General features: G+C 27.0%; 1 protein-coding gene across 5 annotated transcripts; it reads left to right on the top strand.

Annotated features, from left to right (window-relative positions):
* Positions 1 to 5245: 5245 nt before the first annotated feature.
* LOC130494306 (transcription factor FAMA-like) lies at positions 5246 to 8911 on the top strand. Of its 5 annotated transcripts, XM_057010149.1 has the most exons (7): positions 5246 to 5396; positions 5640 to 5688; positions 5774 to 6421; positions 6542 to 6979; positions 7338 to 7387; positions 7528 to 7613; positions 8658 to 8911. In XM_057010149.1, exons 2-7 carry the CDS (start codon positions 5671 to 5673, stop codon positions 8672 to 8674), a joined length of 1257 nt encoding a protein of 418 aa, XP_056866129.1. In that variant the 5' UTR covers positions 5246 to 5396; positions 5640 to 5670; the 3' UTR covers positions 8675 to 8911. The 5 variants fall into 5 exon arrangements, with proteins under 5 accessions (XP_056866129.1, XP_056866127.1, XP_056866126.1 ...); XM_057010147.1 differs by lacking the exon at positions 7338 to 7387; XM_057010146.1 differs by lacking the exon at positions 8658 to 8911 and having other exon boundaries at positions 7528 to 7778.
* The last annotated feature ends 4354 nt before the right edge of the window (positions 8912 to 13265 follow it).

Genomic DNA, 13265 nt, shown 5'->3' with positions numbered 1-13265 from the left:
GACTCCTGTCACAATCAAGCCTCAACTTTCTTCCTCCATTGTTATTTTATTTTGTGTTTATCTTTATATTATCTATCAACTCATCAAATCTGTTCAGAAAAAAAAACTGATTACCACATTATCTGATTTGATTATAAAATAACTAAGATATTTTATATGATTATGTCTAAGATATTTTATATGATTTATAAACTCTAACAAATGTACATTTATATGAATTCAAACTCTCTTAAATTTTGACAAAAAGCTCTCTTAAGTGATTTATTAACTCTTATAGATGAATTTTGTAAACCCTTATAAATTATTAATTTTTATATTTTATATAGAATATTTTTTCATTAAGTTAAGTGTAATAGTATTTTTATTTAGTCTTATAAATAATTTATAAACCCTGAAATAATGTTAGCTTTATGATAATTAATAAAATGGTTAATAATTTTGTAAAATATATAATGATTTAAAAAGCTTTTGTAATTTTTTTAAACTATTAAGTTACTAAGTTCTCTGTAAAACAATTTTTATACTCTTACAAAAAATTTATACACTCTCGTAATAATATTAGTTTTCTTACGTTTTAAGATTATTTAAAAAAAAATCTAACTTTAGATATATGTTATTTTATTTTATTTTATTTTATTGTTCATCTTAATTATTCAATACCTCGGTTAACTAAATCATATCTCAGTTCTTATATTTTTTATGTATTATATATATTTTATGCTAGATCTTGATCCGTGCATCTTTGCGGGTATTTATTTTTATCTTTTATATAAGTAAATATTATTTAAATGTTTGTTGATTTATATTTTAAATATTTATCATATTTTCAATTTTGTACAAACACAACCGTTAAATAATTTATGTGCTGTAAAAAATAGTGACTCGTACCCGCTACTAAACTTTTGACAAATTAATATTGACCTATTGATATGTTTGAATAATATTTTTTTAACATGAAATTGTATTCTAGATGTAATAAGAATTTAAATATTTTGATCAGATATGGACCATATAATAAGATTTAGTATGTTAGAAAAAGAATATTTGGTTATAAACACTAAACTTTGTTTTACAAGTAATTCAAAAATATTTAAATTTCAGTATTAAATTTTTTGGTTGAAAATTATTAATTGTAACCGAAATGGTTAACATATATTTTAGAATTTTTAATATATATAATTTTAGGTGAGATTTAATTATATTAAAAATAATATTCAGTTACAAATATTTCCTATTATTCTATAAGTAGTTTAAATATATTTAAATTTTAGCATATATAGATTTTATTGTTCAAAATAATTAATGGTGAGTTAAACATATATTTTAGGAATATTCATAATATTTTTAATATCGAATTTAAAATTGAATTTTGTTCAAAATAATTAGTGGTAACATTATCCAATTTTAGTATTGTTAAAATTGTTTTAAATTTTAATATTCCTAAAAATTAACTATTTTTAAGAAATATATTAAGCACGAAAATTAAGCTAAATATGATTTAGAAAATAGTTTAATAAATAGAAAAGGACAATAATTACTTAAAGATATGTTAATTTAATTATTTCAATGGCGTACCATTGAATATGGGTATTTTTGTTTTAATAGTATAGATATACACAAGAAAATAATGGTATTGATATAAAACATAGAAAAAATCACTATATCTGACTTGTATGACAATTTTTGTTTGTTTTAGTATTGTTTATGTATTCCAGAAAACATAGTTTTACTAGATGATACCAGATACCTTTGAATAAAAGCTTATAAAAAATTATATTTATAAAGATATACTGATAAAAAAAATTCTCCCATTTCATATCCAAATTAGATATTATAAGTATATTAATTTAGTACTAAGTAGCTGAGAAACCTTTCTATATTAATGTAAACGTCGGTTATTAGACCAAATTATATGTACAATTTATAAAGAAGCAAAGAGTGACTAACGGTGGATTAACCCAAAAATATTTGTTGTTATTACACCAACCATACGTTTTATGTATGGGAATAATATTTTTTTGGTTGTATATTATACATTAAATTAAAAGAAAAAAGTGAAAGTAACAAAGGAAAAAAGGGAGGAAAGGTGACAGAAAAGTCGTCATTAAAAATAAAAGGAAATAAAAGAGAATATAAGACTTTTTGTTTATAACATTTTATTTAAACATTTTACAACTGTTATAAAGCAAAAAAGTGATGCATAGTTAAAATATGTCGGTAATGATTGTTCATTGTACAAATATGTAACCGTTTATCTTTTTTTTTGGTAAAAATATATAACCGTTTATCTATTATCGTATTTATAACAATTTACATATTTTATATAAATTATATGTTAATTGTATATTTTCTGTTCATAAAATTAAGTAAAAATTATTTTGAGTTTGTTTGATTATAATTCAAATCTACATCTAAAAGTTTATATACATAAAAAGTGCCCCACATGTTATGTAGGCAGTGAAAACGTTTACATGATTTCAAACAATATACACTTTGAATTATTTTTAAGATAAAAATAAAATATAAAATTACCACAGAAACACAATATGATGAGAATATTGTTTTGCAGCTTACATCATAGTGTAAATTTTTAAACATACATAAATATATCTAACTTCTTGGTTTTCTGAGAATAAGTTATTTCTGGTTTTAAAATGTATGATAAACATACATTGATATATTACTAATTTGAGCATCTGTAATTTTAATACTGAAAGGCCATATTGAGTATACAATAAAGAAAGTTCAAGAAAGGAAAATATAAAAGGGCTTATTGGATGGACAAGACTTAGGTTCACCTCTTGTGGTGAACCTTTAAATTCACCACTCTCTTTAAAACTAATCAAAATACTATGTAAATAATTGAATAAAAATATCAAATTGTTAAAAAAAATAGTTAAAAAGAAAAATAAAATCAATTTTAGTGATGCTAACTAAACCCTAAACCCTAAATCATAAATTCTAAACCCAAATATATACCATTAACCCAAATTTTATACCCTAAACCCAAATTTTATACCCTAAACTCAAATTTTATACCCTAAACTCAAATTCTGAACCCTAAATTCAGATTCTGAACCTTAAACCCAAACCATAAACCTTAAATCCAAACCATATACTCCAAATCGATCATATATCCTATACCGTAAACCCAAATCCTATATCCTAAACTCAAACCGTATACCTTAAACCTAAATTCTAGACCTTAAACCCAAATCCTAAACTTAAGGATTTGAATTTTGGATTTACGATTTGGGTTTAGGGTATATGGTTTAGGTTTAGGGTATTAAAATATTTTGAAATAAATTATGAAATTTATTTCTACTAAATATATTTTGATAATTTATTATTTGATCAAATATACAAAAAATATATAACATTAAAAGTGATTTTCAAATAATGAATTTATTCTTTTTGAAATTTTATGATTTTCTTCCTTTTAAAGTGAAATAAAATAAAAATAAAAGTTCCAGATACCATCTTAGGAGTTGATATTTTTTATCTTTAAATTATAAATATATCTTTCAAAATCAAAAAAAAAATCTTATTTGATGAATTATATTGAAAAAATCTTTATTTTCTAATAAAGTTGAAGTTTGAAGTGTCTATACAAATGACAAATTTAATAAGATTGGATTTCAAATAATATTTATAAACGATAAAAACAATAAGAGGGTATTCAAGAAAAAAAACTTAAATCTTTTCAAATACCTGATTCAATAAATTCCCTTTACAGAAACAAAAGTATATTGCAAATATATAATACCTGGTAAGTTCTTCTCATTTTTCAAGTTATAAGGATTTATAGAACGAAAACAATATTTTTATCAAATGTGGGGATAAATAATAAGTTACAAAAAAAAAGAATCTTCATTTCTATTATTTTGTTTTTTCATTCATAATGTTTTAAAGGTTACCAATTTTTCCTACGCACGTGGCTTAACTATATGATGGAAGTGTAATGGCATCCAAGAAAAACAAAATTTCAGTGATTAAAATACTATTTGAACCATCTTCTTACGTTTTATACAACCTTGTCCTTATTAAAATTCACATGTCTGACGACAGAAAATAAAATAAACAAAATTCACATGTCGCCACAAACACACACACACAATAATAGCATAGGTCATTTTCGCGAAAATGGAAAAGAAAAAATAATATTCTGGACAACAAATAACATAAGTAATTCAATCTGAACTGATATAAATAAAAAGAGGAGACGCGTATAGAGATTTGATTAAGTTCACGAAAAAGCGGTAGAAAAGAAGAGCGGTTTGGCTTGCTTGTGAACTCTGGAACTTATCACAACTCTTTAATGGTTCCAAAGATAGAGAGGTGATGCATGTGTGTTTCACATTACTCCTTTTTCTTTATTCTGTGGCTCCAGTCATTTTTACGTTTACGAAAAATAAGAGAAATAAATATATAGATAGTATTTATTACACAACAATATATGATTTTGAATATTCAATAATTTGTCATTTGACTCAATCTCATTTTCGGTAATTAGTTGAACTTGATCCCAATTTTGAAATTTGCTTTGATAGAAAATATGTTTGAATAGGTCTCCAAATTTAGAAATAATCACACGAAAGGCCAGTAAAAATTCATAACATATTTATTTTAGTTTTTAGAACTGAAATTAAAAAATATATATGAAATAACTGATTATTTTGTAACCATACGAGAGTTTTTTAATAGTGGTAATTTTAATTTCTTAACACATAACAAGAAAAGCCAAGATCCAGATTTTGTTATTGGTTAATGTACTTAGTTAATTAATAAACAGGTTAGATTAAAAATAGGTTAGTTTTTTTGGTAAAAAAAAAGGTTAGTTTATTTTTGAAAAAGACTTAAAAAAGGTTGGTTAGGGGGAAATAATGTAATATAATATGCTTTATTAAGAACGATGATTTACCTTATGCTATAATATTACTTAGGACTACCACATATGTACATTGTTCGGTTTTCTAAGGTTACTAATTAAGAAAAAAACTTATCGCATCTTTGAAGATACAGGACAACGATAGTACAGATTATGTATCTAACTGAGTGAACTAAATTATTTTCAAATGATTTGTTGAAATGATTTGTTGAAGATCCACCCTCTATTAAATATGCATTAATGATTCTTAAGTTTCTCTTATACAAACAAATCAATGAGAATACACGTACATTAATATAGGATTTTAATACCTCTTGCTATACCATTTGTACGCATATGTAGGTCCACTCTCTTTGTATTATGTATATATATGCGTGTGTATATATATGAGAGCTTGGTAGGGGTTGCTCAACCGTGACGTCTCAATACACATATTTCTTGTCCATCTTCTGCTACTTTTGCATGTCTTCTATATACACCTCTCGTAAACCCTAGTAAATCATACAAGGTAATTCTTTTATTTCATCATTCACTTGTTTCTCATAACTCAGCTTGATAAAATTCTATGTATAAAGACATATATGCATACGCATATGGTGGAATATGTATCATGCCTAGGTTTTTATGTACGTCTGATCCAATTCCAAAACAACTATGGAGACATACATGTATATGCATAACTACGTGAGGTTTTTGTTTCACATATATGTTTTCAACTGACTGCGACGCTCATGGATTGTTGTTATATCAGGCCAAGGAGCTTTGTGATCAAGTACGAAGCAATGGATAAAGATTACTCGGTATGTACGTTTTCTCCATATCTTACTAATTTATTTCTTCGCCTATATATATGTCTATATATGTAAACAATACGGGTTTTTTCAGGCACCGAACTTTTTAGGTGAGTCCTCAGGCGGTAACGACGATAACAACTCCGGTATGATAGACTATATGTTCAACAGAAACCTTCAGCAACAAAAGCAATCGATGCCGCAGCAGCATCAACTGTCCCCTTCAGGCTTTGGAGCAACACCTGCTTTTGATAAAATGAGCTTCGCAGACGTGATGCAGTTTGCGGACTTTGGTCCGAAACTGGCGTTGAACCAGACCGGAAACCAAGAAAATCAAGAAACGGGGATGGACCCGGTATATTTTTTGAAGTTTCCAGTCTTGAATGATAAGATAGAGGACCATAACCAAACCCATAATCTCATGTCTCAAGAAGGAGGTGAGTGCGAAGGAAACATAGGCAACGTGTTTCTTGAAGAAAAGGAGAATCAAGACGTGGAAAACGATAACAACTCGGTGCAACTCCGTTTTATTGGAGGAGAAGAAGAAGAAGAGAGAGAGAACAAAAATGATACGACAAAGGAGGTGAAGAGCAAGAGGAAGAGAGCAAGAACAAGCAAAACCAGTGAAGAAGTAGAAAGCCAACGTATGACTCATATCGCAGTCGAGAGGAACCGTAGAAAGCAAATGAACGAGCATCTTCGTGTTCTCAGGTCTCTTATGCCTGGATCCTACGTTCAAAGGGTATGATTAGGATATACTTCTTTTATATATATGTGACTATATTCATATGTGTGTGTATATATATATATATAATTAGGACTGTCCGTGAGCAGTTTTTTTTACTATGCATGTATTCAACAGGGAGATCAAGCGTCGATCATAGGTGGAGCAATAGAGTTTGTGAGAGAGCTGGAGCAACTCCTACAATGCCTGGAGTCACAAAAGCGTCGGAGAATCCTCGGAGAAACCGGTAATAGGCAAATTGGGGACATGACCACGACAATGACTTCTTCTTCACCAATAACTTCGGTTGTTAACCCGCTAACTAGTACCGGAAATGTAACTGAACTAGAGGGTGGAGGAGGAGGGCTCCAGGAAGAAACAGCGGAGAACAAGTCGTGCTTGGCTGATGTGGAGGTGAAGCTGCTAGGGTTTGACGCTATGATCAAGATACTTTCAAGAAGAAGACCAGGACAACTGATTAAGACTATTGCTGCTTTGGAGGATCTTCATCTCTCTATCCTTCACACTAACATCACTACCATGGAACAAACTGTCCTCTATTCCTTCAATGTCAAGGCAAGTTTTACTTTCTTACTTCATCATTATAGGAGTTTTATATATAAGTACATAGTACATATCAAGTTTTTTACCCATATGTTTGGACTGCTTTAATATAAATGTTAATTTTTTAGTAAGCTATGGGAAAAAGTAATAGTCTAGTGACTAGCTAGTGCAGTTTCTATCATTGGGTGGATGATTGCTTAGTGGCGATTACATGGATAATGGGTTTACTAAATAGGCAATAGCCATGTATATATATAAAACTCAATTACAATTAGATAATATATATAAATTACATATAGCTTTGTCATTATAAGCATATGCATTATTTAAATGTATGGTATAATTCCAAATTTTATTAAATAAAAACCAGGGCAGTACAAAGTTAAAAGGAAAAAGGTTTACAGCAACACCTAGTTACAGGTTTGGTTTCCCTCTACACAGAAAAGAGAAAATCATAAAGGATAGTTACAAAGAAGATACATATGTATTACGAATTGATATTGTTATAGTATCTAGCAACCGCAAAAAGATAACATCAGGTAGGTATAACACACGTGCAGATTACAAGTGAGACGAGGTTTACTGCAGAAGACATTGCAAGTTCCATCCAAGAGATATTTAGTTTTATTCACGCAAATACCACCATGTAATAATTTTTATATTTCTCCTGTCATTTCTGTTAAAGGTACTTTTCATAAGTTTATGTTGGTGGCTTATAAAAAAAGTCTATGTTTGTTCCATTTTAGATCTTACATGTCCTTTTGTTTTGTTTATTTTTACCTTTAGATGCAAATATTTTTTTCGTTTGCTATGGTACATCTAATCATCAAGACATCATTAACATCTCTAATATATCCTGACATAAAAATTCAGTTATTTTAAAGTGCTAAAGGTTGGAAAAAATCTTAGCTACCTATAAATGCATGAATGATATGATGGCATGTGAAAAACAATTATCATTTTCAATAATAAATAAGATAATATTTCTCAAATTCGGCTGATACAGATGATTTCAATTAACTTTTCCTAAGTCACAAAAATTACAATAGCTTTTTGTCAACAATTAAAAGGTTATTCTGTACCCAAATTTGTATGGTTTTACATATCACTAGAACTTTAAGATATTTTTCCAAAAATAATATACGATTTATATAGTTGTTTGCTATTTTCCTAAATTTTTTAATACTCATTTAAAAATTCAGGTTCTGGTTTCTGTACTTTTAAGTTTAACTAGTTTTATAAAAATTAACTAGGTGATTCTCCCGTGATCATGTACGGATATAAATATTTATAAAATAATATATTGTAATAATTTATTAATAGTTTAATTTTAATTTTAATTATTTTATAATTTTTATAAATAATATTATATTATATAGACATGCGATTTTGCATATGTAATATATGATTAGTTTGATTATCACTTTAGTATATTAGATAACATCAAATTTTTTGAATTCAACCATGATTTTTTTTGTTCTAAATAGATTAAAATTTTGAATAATTTGTGATTTTCATTTAGATTGGTTTTCTCTTAGATATGTAAATATATTTTAATAGTAGTATTATATATATTATTTTGAAAATCAAATAGAAAAAATAAATGTAACTGTTGATCGATTCATAATTCATTTATGCCGTTTCCTTGTATTAACAATGTGAATAATTTGTGTTCGAGATTAATTTACAGGTGTTTATGTGGAATGAGCTTCAGTGTAATGGGTTCAGAGAGCAGGTTCGTGGAGATAATACAATCAGAGATTAATGACGATGAAATATGCGACAAGACAAGAGGAGGTGACTTTTTTTGTGCGACAAGAGGAGGTGACTTTCTCGTTTCTTCTATGACGTTTTAGTCAGTATAAACACGAGACTGGATGGAGAGAAAAAGTATCATAAGGACAAAGCTTTATTGGCTAAAAGGGTATCCAATGAATTTGATTATATGGTAGCTGCTTAGGAACGAAAGATAAAGATTGAAATTGGTCTCTGAAACTTAACATCCCTCCCGTCAAATGTTCAAGAATGGTTTCTGTAGAATTACATGATGTCCAGATCAGTATATACATCTTCCCTCTGGTGATCCGTACTATATACGTCGTTTGTGTTGTCAAACTTATCATTACTCTGACAAAACTCTCCGGTGCATGCATGCTATCATTAGAGTTGGCAAACCCGTTAAATATTTTGCAATGACTAATGTTACGTTGCATGGTATTTTCGTGAATCACACTTCTTCCAACTAGATTCGGTACGGGTGCAGTGGATCTTTCATAAACTCGTGGTCGAATTCGGTCCAACAATTTTTAACCCTAAAAATTGTTTCTGACCTTGTTGTTATCTTCTTGTCCAAGAAAGACTATGTTTGAATGATTTTGGGGCTACTAAATTGCAACCATCTTGACGATGAATGACAGTGTTTCAAACTTCGTACTGTACATAATAAGTTGCGTAATTAAGAAGATAGAGACGAACAAAGAGTTCCGCACTAAGCCTTTTTCAATAAAACAAAGGTTTCCAAATGACTGTTGAAAAAAGGTTACCACATGACTGTTATCAGGGCCGCTCTGTAGTTGAAGAAAAAGGCCAACGGGCTCCTTTTTGAAAAATAATTAAGGGCCCATTTTATAAAGTATATTTGTTTTAAAAACTATCTAATCTATTTTTTTTTCATTTAAATTTTGGACTGCTTCATTTTTATTAGTGTATTACATATTTTATGAGCTATATCAAATAAATATTATAGACACTACATTTCAATTTATATCGGTTCACTTATATTAAACCAATGAACTTAACTCTACTCTAGTTAAACCAAAACATCACAAAATGTATTGAATTAAGGTCTATTACAAATAGACCAACTGTATATGTACACTTATACAATAATTTTATTTCATCGTATCTAACACACATAAACTATATAAGTTTGGTTCTTCTACTTTTTTCCTATAAACCTCAGTTTTGTATATATGTTATTTGCTTCTTTCTTGATTGATTATGTGTTATACAAGAGTAGATACCTGCCATTAGGCTTCAGAATTAAAATCCGGATCCACGACTCGATCCGGTATCCGCTCTGATCCAGTCTGAAAAACGGATATCCAGAGAACCCGTATCCAGATTCGGGTAGTGCTTCTACAAATCCGGTAGATCCATATCCAGATCAGGGTGGTGCAATTTTAGGTCCGGGAACCTGGATCCGGACCTATTATATATTTAAAATATAATTATATTTATATATCTATGTCATATATAGTTTATAAATAAAGTAACTAAAAATTTAATTTATTAAATTTCAATAATTTTTCAATTTTTTAAATAATTTTAAATAGACTAAATAAATGGTCAATTAGCTAATTTTTAAATTTTTTTTTTTTAAGTCTGGATCCGGATATCCACAAGTATTCGGATTTTAGTCCGGATATCCGAACCTCGGATATCCTGAAGAGTCGAATCCGGATCCGGATATCAATTTTACGGTTTTGAGTATCATGATATACCCCGGATACCCGGTCTGTCCAATCCCTACCTGCCATTATGAACATAATATGTCATTTTATAAACTTCGATCATATAATATCAATTGGGCACAAAATTTTATATCGATTTTTAAATTTCTTTAAAAAAATAGAGTAGAAGTTAGAATGAACATGTTACATTTATTCAAACAATATTAAAACAATTATTTTCGATATATCATTCTTAAATACAAGAAATGTTAAAAAGATATTATCACCATAATTTGCGCGAATTTAATTTAAAATCACCAAAATTAGATAGACGAGATCTCATATATATATTTGAAAGTTAATTTTCTTTTCCAAAATCAAATCTATACTAACTTGACTTGCACACCAATTAATCAATAAAATTTGCGCAATTTTTTAATAAATCACAATAATTAAATAGACGAGATCTCATATATATTTGAAAGTTTATTTTCTTTTCCAAAAAGAATATCCTCCTTATTTTCGCAACTCCCTAATATTTAGTAATCTATCTACATTCATAACCTATCATATATTAGTGTTTGATACCAATTTCAACAGAATATAGAATATGGTTATCAGAATTTCCAAGCAAAATTATTAAATGGAAATAATAATTCAAAAATTATTAGTGGGTTATCCATATTATCTTAAAATATATGCAAGCTTTTAATTTTAAAAACATATGAAACTATATCTTAATTTCCCCCCTCAAATTTATTATCTTAAAATATATCCATAAAATATTTGAACGAAATATAATAATAATATATATTTAATAAGATATAAATATATTTATAAGAAATTAAATAACAATCACATTTTTATTATCAAATATTAGAAACAAAACATCTAACGTTATATGGAAAATAACACTATTTACACATTAAAAATTTATGGACACGAGAAAAAACACCATATAAACAATATTATGTAACAACGTCACAATTCAGTATATCTTTAAAAACTTATTATTTAACCATCAATAATCATAAAAATACAATATAAATATATCATGTACTACTAATAATTGATTTAAAATAGATAAAACAATATCCGTGTTGTCTAGCGCGGATTAGAATCTAGTTAAAATTTAAAAGTATATTGATTAGTTTGGTTCATAGAACCTAAAAACTATTAGTTTGGTTCATATATTATGATTATAGTATATATGAATCTAATAAATATTAATTTATTAAAAATTAACTAGAACAAATTTAAGTTTAAAATTAATTTTCTAATATTATATCAAATATATATTCTATTAAATTAGTAACATAACCTATTGATATAGATTTAGTCTAACTATTATTATTTTTTTTAAAGATAAATCAATAAATATATATCATTTTCACGTAACATAAATATATCTTTTAAAAAATATAAAATAAAATATATACCGAGAGTAAGAATCTAGTTATTTTATAAAAATTATAATGTATGTACGTATCTTTTCTGTTGAGCCATCAAATCGTAGCCATCAAAGTATTCCTCCTCCCTTTCTTATTTTCTTTTAATAGACTACAGATTTGATTTCTTAAAATATTTATATATATATATATATATATATATACACGATTATTGGTATAGTGAACCAAATCAAAACAAAATTAGAGCAATGAGACAACTAACCCCTTTTTATTCTTCTTCTTTTACTTTTTCTAATATTCAAGTTTTGTTATAAAATGCAAGTAGTTGTTTTCTAAGCAAATGTAATTAATTGTTGTAACATCAATTTTTACAATAATATAAAGATGTCATCGAATAAAAAAGAACAATCATTTGAGCAAACAAGATAGAAAAGGAGGTGAAAAAGAGAAGAAGCTGATGAGTGTTATCCAAACATTATTGAATACTGATGACGATTTTAGTTAGGAATTTTTTTGTTCAAAGTTAAAATTTATCAGACCATCTTTGAAAGCTTTTTTATGTTATATATTATAACTAATATTTTATTTTCTAGTTTAATATTTCTCCTCTCTTCTTATCACTCGATAATCTATACTATTAAAAGGGAAACAGTCTTGAAAAATTGACTTATACAAGTTGTTTTGGACCCTTTCATTTAACTAACAATATTTTTGGTTTTACCTAATATTTCTCTAACTAAATATATTACCTTATATTTAGCTGGCATTAGTTTTTATTATTGGGCCCATAAAAGAGGATTAATATTTACATGTCTAATTACAAAAGTGATGTTTAACATATTATACGTGCCTATTGACGAACCAATAAGTCTAAAACTTAACATATTATTAATTGTACAGTAAACATATTTATAACATAGTATAACGTTCGTGTTGCTACCATATATTTCCCTAATCGTATTGAATTTAAAGATAATTGTTTTTAATATATTTGCATACATGCTCGATTTAAAATTATGTGTGCACAACACACTATAATATATGTTTAATATTACAAATATTTACAAAAATGAAATATTGAAAGAAAATCAATGTAATATAATATTTGTCTACGGCATAAAATTCATGGCCAGGACCTCTGATATATATCATTTGTGCATCTCCATCTCAATAGTAAATCGTATAATAATATATTGTTTACTGAAAAAAATAAAAAAATATAATCTGAATATATACACTATGATATTTCATATTCATATGATTTTATGATCATTTGTATTTTTATAACAAAAAAAGTAAACCAACAAAATTTTCATTGTAATATTTTTAACAGTTTTAACAGTTTGTGAACAAAAAAAAAGATTTTAACAGTTTTAATAATTTATAGTTGTTTTAAAAATTCAAAATATAACATATAAGAAAAAACTATATTTTTAT

This window comes from Raphanus sativus, chromosome 5, assembly GCF_000801105.2.
Source record: "Raphanus sativus cultivar WK10039 chromosome 5, ASM80110v3, whole genome shotgun sequence".
Classification (NCBI taxonomy): Eukaryota; Viridiplantae; Streptophyta; class Magnoliopsida; order Brassicales; family Brassicaceae; genus Raphanus; species Raphanus sativus.
Note: the sequence above shows the minus strand (reverse complement) of the source record. Positions and strands in the feature narration are given on the sequence as shown.